Source organism: Microcaecilia unicolor, chromosome 3, assembly GCF_901765095.1.
Source record: "Microcaecilia unicolor chromosome 3, aMicUni1.1, whole genome shotgun sequence".
In the NCBI taxonomy this organism is placed as follows: Eukaryota; Metazoa; Chordata; class Amphibia; order Gymnophiona; family Siphonopidae; genus Microcaecilia; species Microcaecilia unicolor.
Window position 1 is genome coordinate 437,369,986 of NC_044033.1, and position 20,626 is coordinate 437,390,611.

At 42.4% G+C, this 20,626-nt stretch overlaps 1 protein-coding gene across 1 annotated transcript in view; it reads left to right on the plus strand.

The window, feature by feature from the left end:
- The window catches only part of KIDINS220 (kinase D interacting substrate 220), a 386,704-nt gene that overhangs the window by 163,241 nt on the left and 202,837 nt on the right, over positions 1 to 20,626 (plus strand). Inside the window, exons 11-13 of the mRNA XM_030198900.1 lie at positions 1,929 to 2,027; positions 10,129 to 10,306; positions 18,897 to 19,061. Coding sequence (XP_030054760.1) covers positions 1,929 to 2,027; positions 10,129 to 10,306; positions 18,897 to 19,061 — 442 coding nt within the window. The remainder of the gene's footprint in view (positions 1 to 1,928; positions 2,028 to 10,128; positions 10,307 to 18,896; positions 19,062 to 20,626) is intronic.

Genomic DNA, 20,626 nt, shown 5'->3' on the forward strand with positions numbered 1-20,626 from the left:
TTGGGAACACAGCACTTCTAGTACCACGTGTTACCGTTTGGCCTCGCATCAGCTCCCAGGGTATTTACCAAATGTCTAGCAGTGATCGCAGCATCGCTATGCAGACTGGGAGTCCATGTGTTCCCTTATCTCGACGATTGGCTGGTGAAGAGCGCATCGGAAGACAGTGCTCGGGAGTCTATGCGGAGGACTATTCAGGTGCTCGAGCTACTAGGGTTTGTTTTAAAGTACCCAAGTCCCATCTCCATCCTGTCCAACAATTGGAATTCGTTGGAGCCCTGCCCAATATGTAGGAGGTTCGAGCCTTCCTTTCAGTGCCAAGAGTGGACACTAGTCACACTGGCTTCTTGGGTTCGAACCTCTCAGCAGGTCACGGCTCGGCATATGTTGCCGTTGTTGGGACACATGCAGGCTCATTTTCGAAAGAGGAGGACACCCATCTTTCGACACAAATCGGAAGATGTGCGTCCTTCTCCCAGGGTCGTCCAAATCGCTATAATCGAAAAGCCGATTTAGGACGTCCCCAACTGCTTTCCGTCACAGGGACGTCCAAAGTTCAAGGAGCATATCAGAGGCATAGCGAAGGTGGGACTTGGGTGTGCCTAACACATGGACTTCCTTGACCCATAATGGGAAAAAAAGGGCGTCCCTGACGAGCACTTGGACGACTTTACTTGGTCCTGTTTTTCTTACGACCAAGGCACAACAAGGTGGCCGAAATGACCAGATGACCACCGGAGAGAATCAGGGATGACCTCCCCTTACCCCCCCAGTGGTCACTAAACCCCTCCCACCCTCAAAAAATATCCTTCAAAATATTTTTTGCCAGCCTCAGATGTCATACTCAGGTCCATCACAGCAGTATGCAGGTACCTGGAGCAGTTTTAGTGGGTGCAGTGCACATCAGGCAGGCGGACCCAGGCCCCTCCCTACCTGTTACGTTTGTGGAGGAAACAGCGAGCCCTCCAAAACCCACCAGAAACCCACTGTACGCACATCTAGGTGCCCCCCCCTTCAACTGTAAGGGTTATGGTAGTGGTGTACAGTTGTGGGTAGTGGGTTTTAGGGAGGGTTTGGGGGGCTCAGCAGACAAGGTAAGGGAGCTATGTTCCTGTGAGCATTTTATGAAGTCCACTGCAGTGCCCCATAGGGTGCCCGGTTGGTGTCCTGGCATGTCAGGGGGACCAGTGCACTACAAATGCTGGCTCCTCCCATGACCAAAGGGCTTGCATTTGGTCATTTCTGAGATGGGTGCTCTTGGTTTCCATTATCGCCGAAAATCAGAAACGACCTTGCACACTCAAATATTGGAAAGCCTGCTTTCACCTCTTATAGTCAGGCTTTTATAGTAGTATAGTGAAATGCAGATTATCAAATGACAGTTTTGTTTCAGAATGCTTTCATTTGTGATTACCACATCAATTCCTCTTCTCAGTTCTAGACATTGAAGGAATTATTTGTGAACTGATTCTGGTAACACACATCTCTGTATTTAAAACACATCAACACGTTTCTAATGCATTCGTGCATGTATTCTATTCGTAGAAATCCTAGTATTTTAAACAATTTTGCTGTTTAGTGACATTTTCAGTTGTCAATTTTTTTAAGGAACATATTACATTATTGAAGGGTTTAATATTTTTGTTTGCCATGTGTTTTTATTCTCAAATTAAGTTCCTTATATGTTGCCAACTGTATCCTTCCTACAGTAGTAAATTTTGCTGTATCTCCTCTCAACAACATCATCCTATCTCTCAACTTAACATCACCCACCTCATCATCCTAACTATAGTTTTTGTATATTTGTAGAATATCCTCCTGCACTGAGTAGCTCTCATAATATATTCAGTTATTCCAGTAACTTGTTTGATCTCCTATTTTTGTATTTTTAAGTTGAAAACTTACTCCTTTCTTTATTTTGTTGTTAGGATGGTGAAACTCCCTTAATAAAAGCAACCAAGATGAGGAGTATTGAGATTGTAGAGCTGCTGCTGGATAAGGGAGCTAAAGTTTCTGCTGTAGACAAGGTAAAAAGTTAACTGCTTAAAGAACTGGGTAAATGTTTATTCTGATATGAACTCTGGTGGCAAATTCATAGTGCCTACTTATCTGAAAGTCCATTGATCTTATTTGCATTAGTTTTCAAAGTGAAATTAACTGCATAGTTTCATTTTGAAAAATGACAAAGGGAAAAGTTCCACAGGCACTTGCATTTCCTTTTTCTGCAGGTAGCTTTTCTGACCTATATAGTGTACATATGATTTGATATATGCAAAAGTATGCATATATCAATCCTGCCTTAACTCCAGCACCACAGATCAGCTCTTACGTGAGTAAAATACTGTTTCACCCATGGAAACTCTTGAAAATTACCACCCTTAAATATTAGAAAGCAGGGTTGGGATTTGACATAAATAACCCATGTCTTTTAGACTATTTTGGGTACCTTGTGTTCTGAGTAATGGATTACAATGGCTTAAACTGCCATATGACAGGACTTTGCTAAACCTACTGACAGCTTCTCTACAGGCTTTGTCTTGTTTTTTTTTTTTTTTAATAATGTAAGCACTTTACATCTGTTGAAAGAGTTCCAGATATGGGCTCTCTTCTTGCCATTGGTCCCAGTATGACTCATGCTATAGAATCTCATATTAACCAAATCACTGAAGAGGGAATAATGCACAATTTTGGCCAAATAAGTCACATTAACCCCTTAATTCTATAAAAAGCGCTAAAAAATGTGTGTGCAAATTTGCGCTCACATAATTGAATAACGGACCAATTACTGCCAATAATTGGCTTTTTAACAAGCAGCTATTGGCACTAATTAAATTAACATGTACACATTTAAATTTTAACGCGAGGTGGAAATGGGGCATGACTTTGGAGTAATTATAGAATAAGGGGGCTCTGCGCCTAAATATAGGCATGCACCACATTTTTGTTGGTGCAAATGATTGTGCCTAAATTTAGTTACGATCCATGGGTTTAAGCACTATTCTATAACCACACTTAACTTTAGGTGCGGTTTATAGAATATTGCTATATGCATTTTTTTCGGTGCCAGTTTTTTTCCACACTATTTAAAGAATTCTCTCCTAAGAGAACAGTTCTATAAAGGTTGCTAAAAGTTAGGCACCTAAGATCTAGGTGCTAAGTTAGTGTTCCATAAGAGCAAATCTGGGTGCCTAATGTATTATAGAATATTAGCATAAGTTGGCAGTTAGGTTCATAAATTTAGACACTGCCACTTATGCTTGCTCTATGGTAGATGTAAATGGGTGCGCCTAAATGCTGCAGTTAGGTGCCTAACTGACAGTATTTAATAAAGTGCATGCTTTAATAGTTGAAAAGCCCATGCCCCATTCATTTGAATGCCCCCTTTGCAGTTGTGCGCTAGAACACTCAGATGCCAAGTTATAGTGCCATTTTGAATCTGGAGCAAGAGTAAAAGGGGACTGCTTCCACTCCTTGCTATTGGACCACCAGACCTTGCCTCCGGGTAAATCCTGGAGGTGGATGGGGACTCCGAGGTAGTGGGGAAGGTTGTGTTGGGGACAGGTGTAGAGGGGCTGTACTTAGTGGGAGGGGCTTGCCTGGAGGAATCGAAATGACAACATGGAGTGGGTGGGGGAGGAGGTTAGCTGATTGGGTTTAAGACTGTGGCCGAGTTCTGGATTGCTAGTAGCACAGCTGCACTAATTGCTTCCTCTTGAAGTGGCAGTAAGTGCAGCTGCGCTACTGGCAGTTGTGACAGCTAGTACACAGAAATGACTCACGCTCTAACTGTCACAGCTTCCAACCCTCCCATGTCATGCCCAGCTCCACAACTAGAGTGTTTTGTTTTGTTTTTTACCATGCTGGCTGCTTTTATAGTGCAGTAGACATTAGTGTGGGTCCTGCATAGAGAAGAATTTTGAGAAGGCAAACGTCAAAGCTATAGATTAGCTGACTGTAACAGTAGAAGAGCTGGAAAATAAGTTAAGAAGAGCCTCAGACTGGAAGAGCCCTGGTCAAGAAGGAGTGACCAACTTTTACCTTAATTAAGATCGCTCCACCAAGACCTGAAGAATTGTAAAAATCGATTGGTCAGGCAGCCAGAATTAATACCACAGTGGTTAATAATAGGCCAAACACTACTATTATTAACCACCAAAGGGAGGTCCAAGTGATGTTCCTAAAAATTACAGACCCATTACTTGTCTGCTTATAGTCTATAAGCTTTTTACTGCACAAGATGCCAATAAAATATACGATCGTATCGACTCTAATAACATCATGGCAATAAATCAGAAAGGCAATAAGAAGGGAGCATATGGAACCAAAGACCAGTTAATGTTAAATAAAGCCATTATGGCCAGCTAAAAAAAAAAAAAAAAGTAGAATCTCAGTATAGCATGGATTGACTAAGGAAAGCCACAGTTTATGTGACACCCATGACACGCCTTCATATGAGATCAGCCCAATGGACCCTGGCCTCTCAGTGGTGCCAAGCATCAGAAGGATCAAGGGTCAGGACAAACAACAAAGGGGAGACTGCGCCGTTAACCAATATGGAAGCCTTAGGTGCATGGTAAAGTCATTCCCTGTTTTAAAGAAGCAGCAAGTCTGAAGACAGTGATTGTGATGATGCTAGAAACCCACTTACTTGCAAAAGACGAGAGATTGCTGTGCTCATCCCAGTATCCCGTGGGTTTTTATGCTTTGAATCACAGGGAGCAGAAGAGGGGAGAAATGGATATTCTTTTTAGAAGAGACCTGAAGGAAAGGGAAAAGAGGAGGAAAAACTGCACATAGATGGAGAAAATAGGTAAAAGCTGGATCCACTCTATACCTCCTCCAGTCAAGTCTACGGAGGACCCAGATTTTACCTATGGATGTAGGGCAAGAAAAGAAGGAGAAAGGAGGAAAGTAAATGGAAAGGAAGCCCTGGAAACAGAGTTAAGGGAACAGATAGAGAGCAGCAGAATCAGAGACTGGAACCAACATGATCAGAAAAACAAAGTCTCTAGACAACAAAGGTAGAAAAATCATTTTATTTTCATTTTAGTGTTTAGAGTATGTCCAATTTGAGAATTTACACCTGCTATCTTATTTTGCACTGGGTGTACTGGAGCTATAACAGCTTACAGAAATTTATAATGAAAAAAAATCACAAGTTATTTTTTTCTCATATACTGGTATAGTATTTTCAATGATACCTGTGTATATGCGCCATGGCTGGCTAATGTGGGTGTGGCTACCATAGGGGTGGAGCCATAGATGGTGACCCCACCCATAATGAGTATTGGTACCTTTTTTTCCTACAAAAAAAGCACTGTGTAAATAAGACCAAGAATACTATAATGCCTCTGTCTTGCTCTATGGTACAACCTCACCTTGAGTATTGCGTTCAATTCTGGTTGCCGTATCTCAAAAAGATGTAGCGTAATTAGAAAAGGTTCAATGAAGTGTGACCAAAATGATAGAGGCGATGGAACTCCTCTCAGTTGAAGAAAGGCTAAAGAGGTTAAGGCTCTTCAGCTTGGAAAATAAATGGCTGAGAGGAGATATGATTGAGGTCAACAAGATTCCGAGTGGTGTAGAATGGGTAAAAAAGTGAATCAGTTTTTTTTTTTTAACTCCTTCAAAAAGTACAAAGACTAAGGGATACTTAATGTAGTTACATGGAAATACTTAAAAAAACAAATAGGAGGAAATGTGTTTCTTTTTCTCTCTCAATGAATAGTTAAGCTCTGGAACAAGTTTTAACAGTGGTTAGCATATCTGGGTTTAAAAAAGGTTTGTACAAGTTCCTGGAGGAAAAGTCCATAGTCTGCTATTGAGATAGACATGGGGAATCCAGTGCTTACCCTGAGATTAGTAGCATTGAATGTTGCTACTAATTGGGTTTCTTCCAGGTACTTGTGACCTGGATTAGCCACGCTTGGAAAGAGGATAGTGGGCTGGATAGACCCAGTATGACTACTCTTATGTTTTTAAACTATCAGAGGTCTCCAAACTTATTTAGCAGCATCTTTAGATCCACATGCACAAAAGGTGTTAAAATATGAAATAAAAATTCCTGAATCAATTTCTGTTGTTAAATTTGGCCAAGTATTCCAAAGAGAAATGGGTTGGAATCCACTGGCACCAAAAGAGAAAGAAACAACAGAATTTGTGAAGGAAGAGAAAAAACTCTTCAAGGAATTAGATCAGGAATGAATGAATAAGTGACAAATACATAACTATAGTGGGAAATACAAAGTTTTACTCTGAGAACTATTTGCTGATGAAAATCAAACACCTATATGGTTAAGGAGTGGTGAATTGAAACCTAAGGATCAGCGATAGATAGTTGCAACTCAGGATAGCAGATTACCAATGAGATAGTTTACTTCAAGCATAAAAAAAATTAGTGCAACAGACAAATGGGATTTGTTACAATTTACTGGAATGGTCCCTCTTTTTGTAGTCGGCTGTGAAGTTCTGATGACAGAAAATCTCTATACAGAAAGGCACAACTAGATGGCATCCATTTGACACTTTGTAAACATTACGACATTGTTCATTGCTGTACCAGAGAAACAGTAGGATAATGACTCCTTAAGAGAATCACAGAGAACAAAGAGGTTGTGATCACTTGGGAGAAACCCCATTCCAGCAGATAAAAAGTTGAGTGCCTGGAAACCAGATATACTGGTGAAAGAGAAAAAACACCAGAATGGCCTTGATTATAGAGGTGTCGGTCCCAAGTGATTACTCAGTGAATCACGTAGAGAGAGAAAAGATCTTTTAAGTATCAAGAAATGCAGATTGAACGCAAGAAAATGTGGCAGAAAGATATTGAAATAGTTCCCATTGTTTTAGGTGTCCCAGGCCTCATTAAAAAATTTCCAAACACACCTGGATACATTTCTTATATGTGTAATGTCTATAACCCTGGTCTCACCACATAGTTCTGGGCGCCAGCTGGCTTTTTGGGTCAGTACTCAAACCAGGGCCACAAACAAAAGTTTTATTTCACTAAGCTGGGCACAGTCTAAGGCTGGGCTTGATCTCGGAAGGCCTTTGGGTTTTAAGCCACACTTTGACTTTATTTCTTTCTCAGACTGGGAGCAAAACAACTTCACTCTCACTCCGAAGAAACTTTCTCCACTCCAGGATTTGTGTTATATGCAAAACAGAACTTTACTGGAATGCTGAAACAGGCAGATAGACAAACTTCATACTTGTCTTAACAGCAAACAGTTCACTTTATATACAACAGTTCACTTTGCTGAAAGAACATAAGACTATCCATACTGGGTCAGAACCAGTATTTGCAGCTGACCCTGTAGCAAGCACTTAGACATGCCTCGGCCAGGTGTAAATACCGAAGTCTAGATTTCTTAATAGAGACATGGATTCCCTATGTAAAATAGAGAGTGCATGTCTTTATTGTAAGCCTGCCCATCCCACTCTCTTTCCCTTTCCCAGCCCTTAGTGCCCATGCTCTCTTGCCATCTTGACGTATTAGGTTTCTCCATTTGTGAATAGTCCCTGTTTTGAAATGATATTTAAATGTCTATTTAAGTGCCTTTGAATATTAGACTTGTGATATTTACAAAAAATGTTCAGATGTCAGTTCAGAAGAAGAATGCAACTCAAAATTAACAGAATAAAAATTGTGATAAATGAATCGATCTTTAAAAATGTTTGGATTGCTCGCTCCCAAATGGTAGGTAAATCCGTAATATCAGCTACCTTAGATCCTTGGTAAGGGCTTTAACAACGCACAAAATTTATCCTTTGTGTTTTATGCAATTGGATATCACAAGAAACAGCCAGATAAATTTGAACCTTCTAGTCACTTTAACTTTATAATAAATTTTAATAACCAATAATTTGTCTTGCTTTCTCAAAAGGTAACAACCAGGTTAGCCCTTTCAGTTATTTCTTTCTGGTAAGAACTCGGTAAGGTTCAGCTCCCCAGTAGGTACCAACCTATTGGACTCACCCTCAGATTTGTTTCTAAGGCATACCTTTCTAGGTATATAAAATATCTGGAGATCCCTAAACCCTCTATCAGAGAGGGTGAGAATCTCCTTGAAATGCTTAAGTAAATCTGGAGAGAGCAGGCAAATAATTGAAAACATTTTAGAAAATGATTCTTTCCTCTGACAACATTCTCAAATGCGTCCAGTTTATGATGCAAAAGCAAATTGTCTTCAATTGCTGATGCAGATTGAAGGACTTGGCGTCTGTAATTTTGTAACATGCACATTTGACACATTGCATAGTCTTATTCTTATTTCTTCCAGTTTCACAGCAGATCTATAAGTGAACTCACATAATTGCTTAACAGTGACAGATCATTCATTTCTTGCTACAGCCCTCTAGAGATCTAATAAACTGTTTCAAGCTCCACATCAAATACCCCACAGTTTGAGGACAATGTAGAGAGGCAACCACCAGCAGGGGTGTTTGAGCTATTTGCAATCCCCTCTTGTGGTTAACAGGTTCCCTTGAACACCCAAACCCTGCTTGGAGAATTAATTAATGAAACCAGGGGATAGGGAGGTGAAATCTGTTCAGCAGAATTCGGATGCTTCAGAGTCAAACTGGGATTCAGAGACTGTCCCAGAACTTGACTTACATGTTTGTCTATTGGAATCATAGGGGATGAAGAGGCTTACATTTTATCTTCTGTAATCTCTGTATTTGCCTATATAAAAAAATAGAAAGAAACAGCTCACCAACGTATTCAATCTTCTGTGTATTCACCTATAACAATATAGAAAGAAACAGCTCACCAATTTATCAGAATGTTCCTTGGTCTCTTTTATGCTCCTGAGGGGCATGCCCTGTGATTAGATGCTTCAGGCCTTGTCCATTCTGTTAGTGGAGCTGACCCAAGCAGATGATACCACTGGGGTTACCTGCTTTGGGCCAGATGGAATAGAGCCAAAAATCTAGGCAGAACCTCCACGGATGCTGACTCTTCCGATGCCCATACACTCTCTTTTCTTCTGGAGACCGAACTTATTGTCTTCCCACCCAAGCCCACTTCTCCTCTCCCTTCACTCTCTGTCTCAGTTCATAACACCCTCATCGTCCCCGTCTCATCTGCCCGCAACCTTGGTGTCATCTTCGACTCCTCCCTCTCCTTCTCTGCGCATATCCAGCAGATAGCCAAGACCTGTTGCTTCTTCCTCTATAACATTAGCAAAATTTGCCCCTTCCTCTCTGAGCACACCACCCGAACTCTCATCCACTCTCTCATTACCTCTTGCCTTGACTACCGCAACCTACTCCTCACTGGTCTCCCACTTAGCCATCTATCCCCCCTTCAGTCCGTTCAGAACTCTGCTGTACGTCTTATCTTCCGCCTTGACCGATATACTCATATCACCCCTCTCCTCAAGTCACTTCACTGGCTTCCGATCAGATACCGCATACAGTTCAAGCTTCTCCTACTAACCTACAAATGCACTCGATCTGCAGCCCCTCCTTACCTCTCTACCCTCATCTCCCCTTACGTTCCTACCCGTAACCTCTGCTCTCAAGACAAATCCCTCCTTTCAGTACCCTTCTCCACCACCGCCAACTCCAGGCTCCGCCCTTTCTGCCTCGCCTCACCCCATGCTTGGAACAAACTCTCTGAGCCCATACGACAGGCCCCCTCTCTGCCCATCTTCAAATCATTGCTCAAAGCCCATCTCTTCAATGTCGCCTTCGGCACCTAACCACTACACCTCTACTCAGGAAATCTAGACTGCCCAAACTTGACATTTTGTCCTTTCGATTGTAAGCTCCTTTGAGCAGGGACCGTCCTTCTTTGTTAATTTGTACAGCGCTGCGTAACCCTAGTAACGCTCTAGAAATGTTAAGTAGTAGTAGTAGCATGCCGCAGTCTTGGTTCTTTTTGTTAGCAGAGGTGACCCTGGAAAGTGATAGCACAGATAAAAATATCTGCATTGTCATCCGGCACACAATTTTAGCTGCATGCACTAAGGGCAATAATCAAACCCCAATTTAATACATGAGTTGACATACGTGAAGAATTGATTACTGCTCCTAAGATATGTATTACTGGATTAAAAAGAAAATGAATCCTTTGAAAAATTGCGTTTCTTACTGTTTTTTTACATTTTTGGTATGTTGCAGAAGGGAGATACTCCACTTCATATTGCAATCCGTGGAAGAAGCCGAAAACTGGCAGAATTACTTTTAAGGAATCCAAAAGATGGAAGATTGCTCTACAGGCCCAACAAAGCAGGAGAGACTCCCTATAACATTGATTGTAGCCATCAGAAAAGCATTTTAACTCAAATATTTGGTGCCAGTAAGTATAGGTCTGAAATATTGTCCTGAGTACAGTGCTTGAATTGCTATTAGAAGACAATAATGAACACATGATTTTCATGAAGATGTAGATAAATAACTTCTTAAGTGTAACAACATGGTTTTCTGACAGTCTGGAGTAATAATCCACACATGTAGGTCATTCTCTGAGGACAAGCAGGCCATATTTTCACATGTGGGTGACAGCATCCATTTTGCCCGGTGCGGAGCGTAAATAAAGCTAATACAGCTTTAAGAGCACATACAGCATCCCCTCAGCGCATGTGCCAGTGACTTCACACCTGCCGTGAGAGTGTGGGACCAACAGTCTCTCTTCATCTGCCGTGAGGAGAGAATACATTGTCCTATGCTTCTTCACAGCCTCTGGGTGCATGGGTCTGTTTTTGAGCTTTTTTTGTGCATTCCCTTGGGAGTTTTTTCCCCTGATGTTTTATTTTTCTTTAGAAATTTTCCTCTCCCTTCCTATATAGTCTTAGTTGGGTTTTCCCCACATTTTATTTTATTTTTATCCGCGCTCTGTAGGTCCTTTTAGAGCCCAACTGGGAGCTCAGACCTATTTTTCTGGTGCTTGCCCCTTTTTTCAGTCACCATCGAGCCATTTGATTTGGCCACGGCTTTTTTCTCTTCCATGTCATCGAAGGTTCCCAGTGGCAATAGGACCATCTCTGCCAAAAGACATTCATTCTTGGTGTCTTCAGTGTTTGGGGCCTGAACATACCCTTCCAGCTGTATTCTTTGCCTTTGTATGAAGAACCTGACTGGCCAAAGGCAGAGATAAAAAAAATTTTGCAGCCTGGTCTGAAACCTCGGCGTTGGTATCGGCATTGATGTCGATATCAACGTCAGGAGTTGCATCACGTGCATCAGTCCGTATGGCTGAGAAGCCTCTCTTGGACAATGGGAGTAGACGTGCATCGAGTGGGTCTCCACCTGCCTCACTGTGCAGGGGCCCCCGGGACCGGTTGGCATAGGATCTGACCCCGAGGAAATGTGAGGACTTCGTTGGCATCGAGGAATGTCGATGACCGGCAGGCAAAGGTCAAGAAGAATTTGCATCGTTTCCCCTCAATGAACGGTGCCAGGAGCTCTGGGGTACCAATTGATTCGGTCCCTGAGAAGAGTTGGCACCCTCCCCCTCCATACAAGAGGTGCCAATGAGGGGCTCTCCATGCAGCCACGACCAGGCACCCGTCTCGACATGTGTAGTTCATCTGTCTTGTCTCCGAACTGACACCCCAGCCTTTTCCGATGGCCTCTCTTGATGAGCACATCCGGGCCATGCTCCATGAGCACTTGGAGGGGATTTTATAACAATGTGCATCAGCATCTGGGGTGCGTACACAAGCCATGCCTCTTGCCTGCATTGAGGTCTCCGATGCCGGTGTCGACAGCTGCCCATTCTGGCACCCCCCCGACATCATTGGAGGAAACTTTGCTAAAGTCGAGGGTGGAGCCAACATCTCAGTGCCCCTCTCGAGGACATGGTTCTTCTGTATCAAGGCAGGCTCAATCTTGGCCCTCCCATGAGAAGTTCTAAGGATCCATGATACTTCTCGGAGTCCTATGGTACCTCATTGATCCCTTTCTGATCAAGACAGCAACTCCTTCCCTTCTCCCTGGCGAGGATGCTAAGTGAACCTCACCTACCTAGGAACGTTCCAGTTTGAGATGCTCCTTTACTGTGAGGTGTGTCTGCTGTGAAACACGCTATGTCTGTCTTATGGCATTTCAAAGCAGACAAAATTTTTGCCCGTTTCAGAGGAGGTGTGATGCCTACCACATTCCAAGTAATTACTTGTGTAAACTTAGTAACTAATAACCAATGTATGAGAAACAGGCAAGAGCGCCTTCTCAGCACGTGTCAAACCCAGGCACCCAGCCCTGCCCAGGTGTTAGGCTTTCAAGGCAGAAACTAGGTTCGTGAGCCCTTGGGCGGCAGCGGCAGGCAAGACCACCCCACACCAGAGACAAGGCAGAACTCAGACAGAAACAGCTAGACTTCACCTGCGCTTGACCGCCCTTCCCCAGGAGTTGAGCCCCTGGGTGCAGGCGGCCGGCAGGACTTACCGGACTGGGTAGGAACTGGATACCAACAGGAAACACACATCTTCCTCTATTTTCCTATACAAACCAAACTACTTCAACAATGCCCCCCCTTCCCCCTCCCTCCCCTCACATATGTCTGGTCTTAAAAGTTCAAGATATAACTTCTCCCTTTCGATGGCATTTTTAACCACAAAGGTTCCCATTGTTCTCTGAAGCGGGTGCCTGGTACGCTGACTATTGCGTGCACCTTACATCTGTCCAACCTCATAAGCTGGATCATGTGCGACCTCCACAAAATCAATGAAGGCCCCTCTTTCGCCAGCCAAGCTCCGAAGATGGTATTTAATCCCACAAAGATTGCTGACTGCATAAACCTCTTTAGTCCTTGGGGTGGATCTCCCGTGAATATATATTCATGAAACAAGAGTAACGGATCATATTTTAAAGTACAACCCCACATCTGGTCTATTATTTGCAACATGCGCTCCCAAAACCTCTTTACAACGGGGCACAACCAAAACATGTGCCCGAGGTTTGCAAGACTGCTTCCACATTTTGGACAACCCCCCTCTGTAGTGATTTTTGCTCGGTAAGCCCTAAGCGGGGACATGTACATCCGTAAAAAGAATTTATACAACTTCTCCCTCTGTAAAATTGACATATACTGACTGTATAAGTTTTTTATATATGCTTTACATGTTTCTACGGTTACTGTACAGCCCAAATCACTAGACCAGCTATGTGCCAAGCGTGCATAATCCACCTCCTCCGTGATGTCTTTTAACTGCTGGTGGTGAAATTTCAGTGGCACAGAAAGTTGAGAGCCCAAGGAGTATGTCTCAGTAAGCATGTCTACAACATCCTCCGTGAGGTCTGTCCACTCCAGGATTGAAAGGTAGTGGCGCAATTGGATATATTCAAAATCATGGCCCTTTGCAATACCAAATTTCTCTTGTAATTCTGAATATGCTCTTATGCGTCCCTCTGCATTTACTATGTGCGCTAAGTACACTACTCCCTTCCTTGCCCATTGGCTAAATATGCTTCCCCCTTGCCCAGGTGGAAATGCTGGGTTATTACATACGGACAACAGCGGGGTAACCTGCGCTGAGAATTTATGCCTTCTACACACCCACCTCCATGTTGTTCTCAACGAGTGTAAAAGGGGGTGTCTTTTACTGAACTGAGATGGAAGTTTGCCCCCTGAATTTAACAGGTAACTAAAGTGTATATCTGGATATAGGGAGGTTTCTACCACCGTCAACGAAAACTCAGATGTGTTCCTAAATCAACCATTAATGTGTCTCATTGCACATGCTATGGTGAGTGACCGGATACTCAATAATCCCATCCCACCATATTCTCTAGGTGTTGCAGTTAGTTTCAAGGGGATCCTTGGTCTTTTTCCTTGCCATAATTAAGACTGCACCATCCTGTTTAACATCCTCTCTTCCAGCAACTTCCCTTATATTTGAGAAGTAGGGAAAATATATACCCATTTGGGGACTAAGATCATATTAAATAATGCTATGCGCCCCTACAGCGACAGAGGTAGGTTCCGCCACAAAGCTAACTTTTGGCTGGTCAGCTCTAAGAGTGGTTTGACATTCATAGAATATAGCAAAGTTAGATCTTTTGGGATCAGGACCCCCAATTACTTCAAAGCCTTCTCTTCCCACCTAATTGGGAAATCTCCTTTCCAGGATTTTCTGGCTTCCTCATCCACAACTAATGCACAGGACTTCTCTAGATTAAGAGAAAACCCTGACAATGCCCCATACTGCTCCACCTCTATTAATACATGGCGAAGGGAAGTTTGCGGCTCCGACAGCACTAAGAGGATGTCATCTGCATACGCCAACGTCTTTACGCACTCAGATCCTATGTTGACTCCACGGATCTCTTCAGAACTGTTCAGTATCCTGATCAGGGGCTCTAAAGAGATATCAAACAGAAGTGGAGACAGTGGGCAGCCCTGTCTTGTTCCCCGTTGTGCCTTGAATCTCTCCGTTCGCCATCACCTGTGCATCTAGATTTGTGTACAATGTTTGTGTTGCCTCCGTGAATACCCATTCTTACTTCATTCCCAATCCTAGAGAAAGACCCCACAAGCATGTTGCCCTCCCCCCCTCCTACTCCCCCCCCCCCATACCCCAACAAAACTATTCTCGTACTGTGCCCATCCCTTAACACCCTTGCTCCCCAACTTGTCCCTATTTTATCTGATGGTCCGATTACCATCATGAGGTAACACCAACCTGCAGGGGCCCCTGCTCCCCACCGCACTCCCCCTCTTTGTTTATTAACATCAATCGCAATGCCACAAAAACTGTTCACTACTTAATTAAACCCACCAACATTATTAAGTCCAGCTCATGTTTACTCCAGGTAACATCAGCCAGTTCAAGACCCAGGGTCAGGCTCCTGCATCTTCACTTTGCGATTCACAAAATCCATAGCCGCTGACTCTGAGTCAAAGGAGCTCCATCTGCCTTTTATTTGGATCTTTAGCACTGCTGGGTATAGAAGCATAAAACAGACCTTTTTGTTTGCTAGTGTCGAGCAGACCGGATGAAAACGTCTACGTTTATCCTGTACGCTTGCTGAGTAATCCGGGAATATCCTGATCAGTTCTCCGTCATAGGTAATGGAGTCCCATATCGATCTATAGCCTTGTAGAATTTCTACTTTATGAATATAGTTATGTATCTTTATTATCACTATTCTTGGCTTGTTTTCACTCGCTTGCGTTCTGCCGATCCAATGTGCCCTTTCAATCCTGATCAGTTCCCCGTCATAGGTAAGGGAGTCCCGTATCGATCTGTAGCCTTGTAGAATTTCTACTTTATGAATATAGTTATGTATCTTTATTATCACTAATCTTGGCTTGTTTTCACGCGCTTGCGTTCTGCCGATCCGATGCGCCCTTTCAATACAGAGGGGCCCACTGCTATCCGACAGTGCAAATTCTTTTTTCAACCAGTTCTCTAAAAGTGTCCCCAAGTTCCAATCGGGCACAGTTTCCGGCAGTCCCACAATTCTTAAATTGCTGCGTCTCGCTCTGTTTTCTAAATCCTCAGTTTTTTCAAATTGACCTTTCAGTTGTTCCTTTAGGCCCTTGAGTTCCGGCTCCCAACGTGCCCACTTGTCCTCCGACTCCGATACTCTCTGTTCCAGTTCTGACGTCCGTTTAGATATTTCTGCAACTGCTGCATCCAATTTCCCGAGTTGCTCCGTTAACCGGTCAACTCTGGGCGCTATTGCAGTTTCCACCGCTGCCGTCAGTTGCACAAGCTGTTTATCGGAAAGCTCCTGACAAACCCCAGTCTCTGTGTCCGCCATCTTAGGCTCCGCACCGACAGCAGGCAGTTTCTCCTTATCAGCTTTTACGCCCCTTTTTGACGGTTCCCGATGGCATTGAGATCAAAAATTTGTCCATACATGCTTTCCAACTTCGTTATAGAGCAATTTACCGCTTTGTAGACAGCAAACGTGAGGAGGCAATACGAAGAAAGGAGCGGGGACCCCGGAGCACAGCTAAAACACCGCTGCTGCTCTCAACGCATCACGTGACCTCCTTCATCTTTTTAACATATTTATAAATGACCTAGAGATGGGAGTAACTAGTGAGGTAATTAAATTTGCTGATGACTCAAAAGTTATTCAAAGTTGTTAAATCGCAGGAGGATTGTGAAAAATTACAAGAGGACCTTACGAGATTGGGAGACTGGGTGTCTAAATGGCAGATGACATTTAATGTGAGCAAGTGTAAAGTGATGCATGTGGGAAAGAGGAACCTGAATTTATAGCTACATCATGCAAGGTTCCACGTTCGGAGGCACGGACCATGAAAGGGATCTAGGCATCGTCGTTGATAATACGTTGAAACCTTCTGCTCAGTGTGCTGCTGCAGCTAAGAAAGCAAACAGAATGTTAGGTATTATTAGGAAAGGAATGGGATCAAAAATGAGGATGTTATAATGCTCCATGGTGCGACCGCACCTCGAATGTTGTGTTCAATTCTGTTCGCCGCATCTCAAAAAAGATATAGTGAAATTAGAAAAGGTGCAGAGAAGGGCGACGAAAATGATAAAGGGGATGGGACGACTTCCCTATGAGGAAAGGCTAAAGCAGCTAGGGCTCTTCAGTTTGGAGAAAAGGTGGCTGAGGAGAGATATGATAGAGGTCTATAAAATAATGAGTGGAGTTGAACGGGTAAATGTGAAGCGTCTGTTTACGCTTCCAAAAATACTAGGACTAGGGGGCATGCAATGAAGTTACAATGTAGTAAATTTAAAAAGAATCAGAGAATATATTTCTTCACTCAATGTGTAATTAAGCTCTGGAATTTGTTGCCAGAGAATGTGGTAAAGGCGGTTAGCTTAGTGGAGTTTAAAAAAGGTTTGGACGGCTTCCTAAAGGAAAAGTCCATAGACCATTATTAAATGGACTAGGAAAATCCACTGTTTCTGGGATAAGCAGTATAAAATGTTTTGTACTTTTTTGGGATCTGCCAGGTATTTGTGACCTGGATTGGCCACTGTTGGAAACAGGATGCTGGGCTTGATGGACCTTTGGTCTTTCCCAGTATGACAATACTTATGTACTTATGTAAGGCTTGGCGCTAGCTTCTCTAAAAGTCTAAATAGCTGCACTCTCGTGTTTTCAAGTGCACATTCAGGGTAAGGCTTTGTCTAGCCATCTGGATATTTCTCGGTTCGTTTGGGGACGAATTTTCTAAGTCCTCCTTCTAGGGCTATCTTTCCAGTTTGGGATTTGAACTTGGTCCTGTCAGTTCTTAGTAGGGTACCCTTTGAGCCCTTGGCTTCCTTCTCTCTAAAGGACTTAACAGTTAAAACAGTATTTTTAGTGGCCACTGCCTCGGCTAGGAGAGTATTGGAGCTGCAAGCTCTTTCTTGTCGTTCCCCATTTTTGGAATTCTCTAAGGAATAGGTTGTTTTGTGTCCGGTTCCTTCCTTTCTCCCTAAGGTTTTTTTCTCAATTTCATTTATCTCAGTTGGTGGTTTTGTCTGTTTTAGGTCCTCCCTCCAGTTCGGAGGATCAGCACCACTTACGGTTTTTGGATGTCAGAAGAGTTCTGAAGCAACTATGTGAAAACTAATGAGAGCATTAGGCACACAAATTGTCTATTTCTGTTGCTTGGTGGGTTCCAGAAAGGTTTGACAGTGTCGAAACCTACCATTTCCATGTGACTTAGAGATGATAGCTTCTGCTTACCTGCTTTCCAGGAAACCTGTTCCAGAAGGTGTAAAGGTGCATTCAACCAGAGATCAAGTTGCGTCATGGGCGGAACGTTTCCTGGTGCCTCCTTTGGAAATTTGTAAGGCGGCTACGTGGTCTTCCTTGCATTCATCTTCAAAGCATTACTGGTTGGATGTTCAGTGTCATCAGGAGGCAGTTTGTGGTGCACGCTTTCTCACAGCGGAATTGCTAGGGTCTCTTCCATAAAGATACTGCTTCATTTGCAATCTGGGCTGGTCTGGAGGGACACTGAGGAAGGATAAATGAGATCTTACCTGCTAATTTGCTTTCTTTTAGTCTCTCTGGACCGTCCTAGATCCCTCCCGCTATGTAGTTGCTCAGATGACGTTTGGTTTTTCTTATAGTCGCTTTGTTTTTTTCTGGGCAGCTGCTTTATGAATTTACGCTTTTTGTTAAAAAAAGAAACAAAAAGAAAACTTTCTTGGTTCAGACACGTTATATAAGAGACATATGTTCATTGGTAGTATGTGCTGGGTGGCTGCTCAAGTTTCCCAGTGGCATAGAATAGGCTTTCTTCTGCTTTGTTAAGATAACACTGAGTCTAGTTACAGTTAGCCAGGGCTCTTATTGGCTCCTCTAGAGTCAATTTTTTCAGTCTCCACCTGCTGGAATGCATGCACAACCCATCAGTTGTGGGCCGGTCTGGAGAGACTAAAGGAAAGCAAATTAGCAAATAAGATCTAATTTCTCCTTATTACATACAAACCTGGTATTAATACTCAAACAGAAGATAGGTTAGGAGTTTTGAGGGTCAGTTACAGAATGTTTTCTTAATAGCAATATTGGTATAGCATCTGTGACCTGTGCCGAACAGATTCATAAGCCTGCTAGGTGCTGTATTCCTTTTTTGTATCTCTGTTGCATTCAGAGAAAGCTGTGAACAATCAATTATTTAGTGATTATTTATTTATTTATGATCCCGTATTATTTCAAATAGGATTCAAGTTCAATATGGCTCACAATATAACAAAAGTAGGACTTACAAGGTGTTCTGATTACATAGAACAAAATATGTGTGTATATATATATGTGTGTGTATATAGGTAGATCATGGTCATGTGACATATATTGAATCATCTTTTTTTTCTGTTATAAAAAAAGAAAAGCAATTACAGGTATGCAAGAACCCTTTCTTGAGTGTTTGATTTTTAGGCACTTGCTTTTTACCTTGTAGCTGAAACAGCTTTTGAGTAATTTCATAACAAGCACATTTATAGACTTGATTTATGTTTCCATTGTAGGACACCTGTCGCCTACTGAAACTGATGGCGATATGCTGGGTTATGACCTTTACAGCAGTGCTCTGGCTGACATACTTAGTGAACCAACTATGCAGCCTCCAATCTGTGTTGGATTGTATGCCCAGTGGGGAAGTGGGAAATCCTTTTTACTCAAAAAGTTGGAAGGTAAGTGTATTTGAACTTGTATTAAATGTTTACAAATTGTTAATGGGTTAAAATATTGTGATACTTAAGTGCAGTCCATAACACTTTGCAAAGATTTTTTTGTACATTCTCAGACCAGTAAACCTACTCGCTGTTCCCACAAATAAATGTTCTGAGGCACAGAATTATTTTTTGTAGAGGCAGATTTTTTCAAGTTAATAAAATATTCACTTAAATTACCATTAACCAGTGATGATTTTTCCTGAAAGCAAAGTGAAATATTTTTTCAACCTTTATTATGTATCATTCTGTAATTTGTTCTATTACACCAGTTTTGAGAAAGTATTTAATGGAACCAAGTGGGACTCTGATTGGTGGTCACAGTCTTTGGTTGATTGCTGGGATGAATCTTTAGCAATGTGGACAGTATAACTGGGTAGACGGAAAAATTGTAAGCCACATTGAGCCTGCAAATAGGTGGGAAAATGTGGGGTACAAATGCAACAAACAAATAAATAAATAAAATATCTTATTTTCTGTCTCTCCTTATGCACTTTTTCTTTCACTTTGTGTTCCTTCTCCTTTTCTCTCTCTTAGACTCTGCCATCCCTCTTTCCTCTCCCTCCTCTGTTAGCATGTTGTTTTCCCTTACCAAAATCTGCTTCCTTTCCCATTATCAGAACTAGTAGCCTTCTACTGCTTTTCTACCATTTTATGTTTTCAGCCTAGTCTCTCCACCTGCTGTCTCTAACGTCAAGATCAGTAGTCTGTTTGGCTTCTCTTGTGTGAATAATAATCCACTCAAGCTTAAGATCGTGTTTGAAAATCACAACACAGCTTCACACCAGCTGTGTAATTCTAGTAGGACACTCACACCCTTATGTAGTCAAATAGATCTAATTTAATGGGGAAAAAAGTTTCAGTGTCGCCACCCAGCCAGCCCGACGTAGTCGGCTATAAGGCGTAGGCTCGGCGTGCCATCATATAGCTTAAAAAAACTCCATTAATTATCTTGTGTTTTGAACTAATCCTCATATAGGGGTTTACTTTTCGCTGTACTTATCAGCTGTCCAATCTATGTCTCCACTCTTTCTAAATTATTTAGACAATCTTGATACAAAATACAGTTCTATTAAATAGGATCAATCAGGGAACACCATTTAGAAATCACTTAGCTTGTCCAAATGCTATAGTGTTCTATTCATTCCGGTGTTCTCCACTCCTCAACCCGACAGGGAGCCCCCGGTTTCGCAATTGCTGCGTCAGGGGTTTAAATTGTATCATTTATTATACCAACGATTCTACTCCAATGATATATCCACAGTTCTCATCCAATCTGCTGTATCCCAGAATTGCTGCTGTCGGATAACCGACACATAGGGACTGACGCCATCTTTAAAGGGGGAACAACTCCTCCCTTTCCTTCATCTGTCATCAATTACGTCACTTCCTTCAGCTGGAACCACTTACTCTCTTTTCTTAGTTATTCTATGTTATCTTTATTATATTGTTTATTCTTTCCCAATCCATTACCACCATCAGATTTTAATGTGCAACCATCCAGAACCTAAATGTAATTAGAAGAA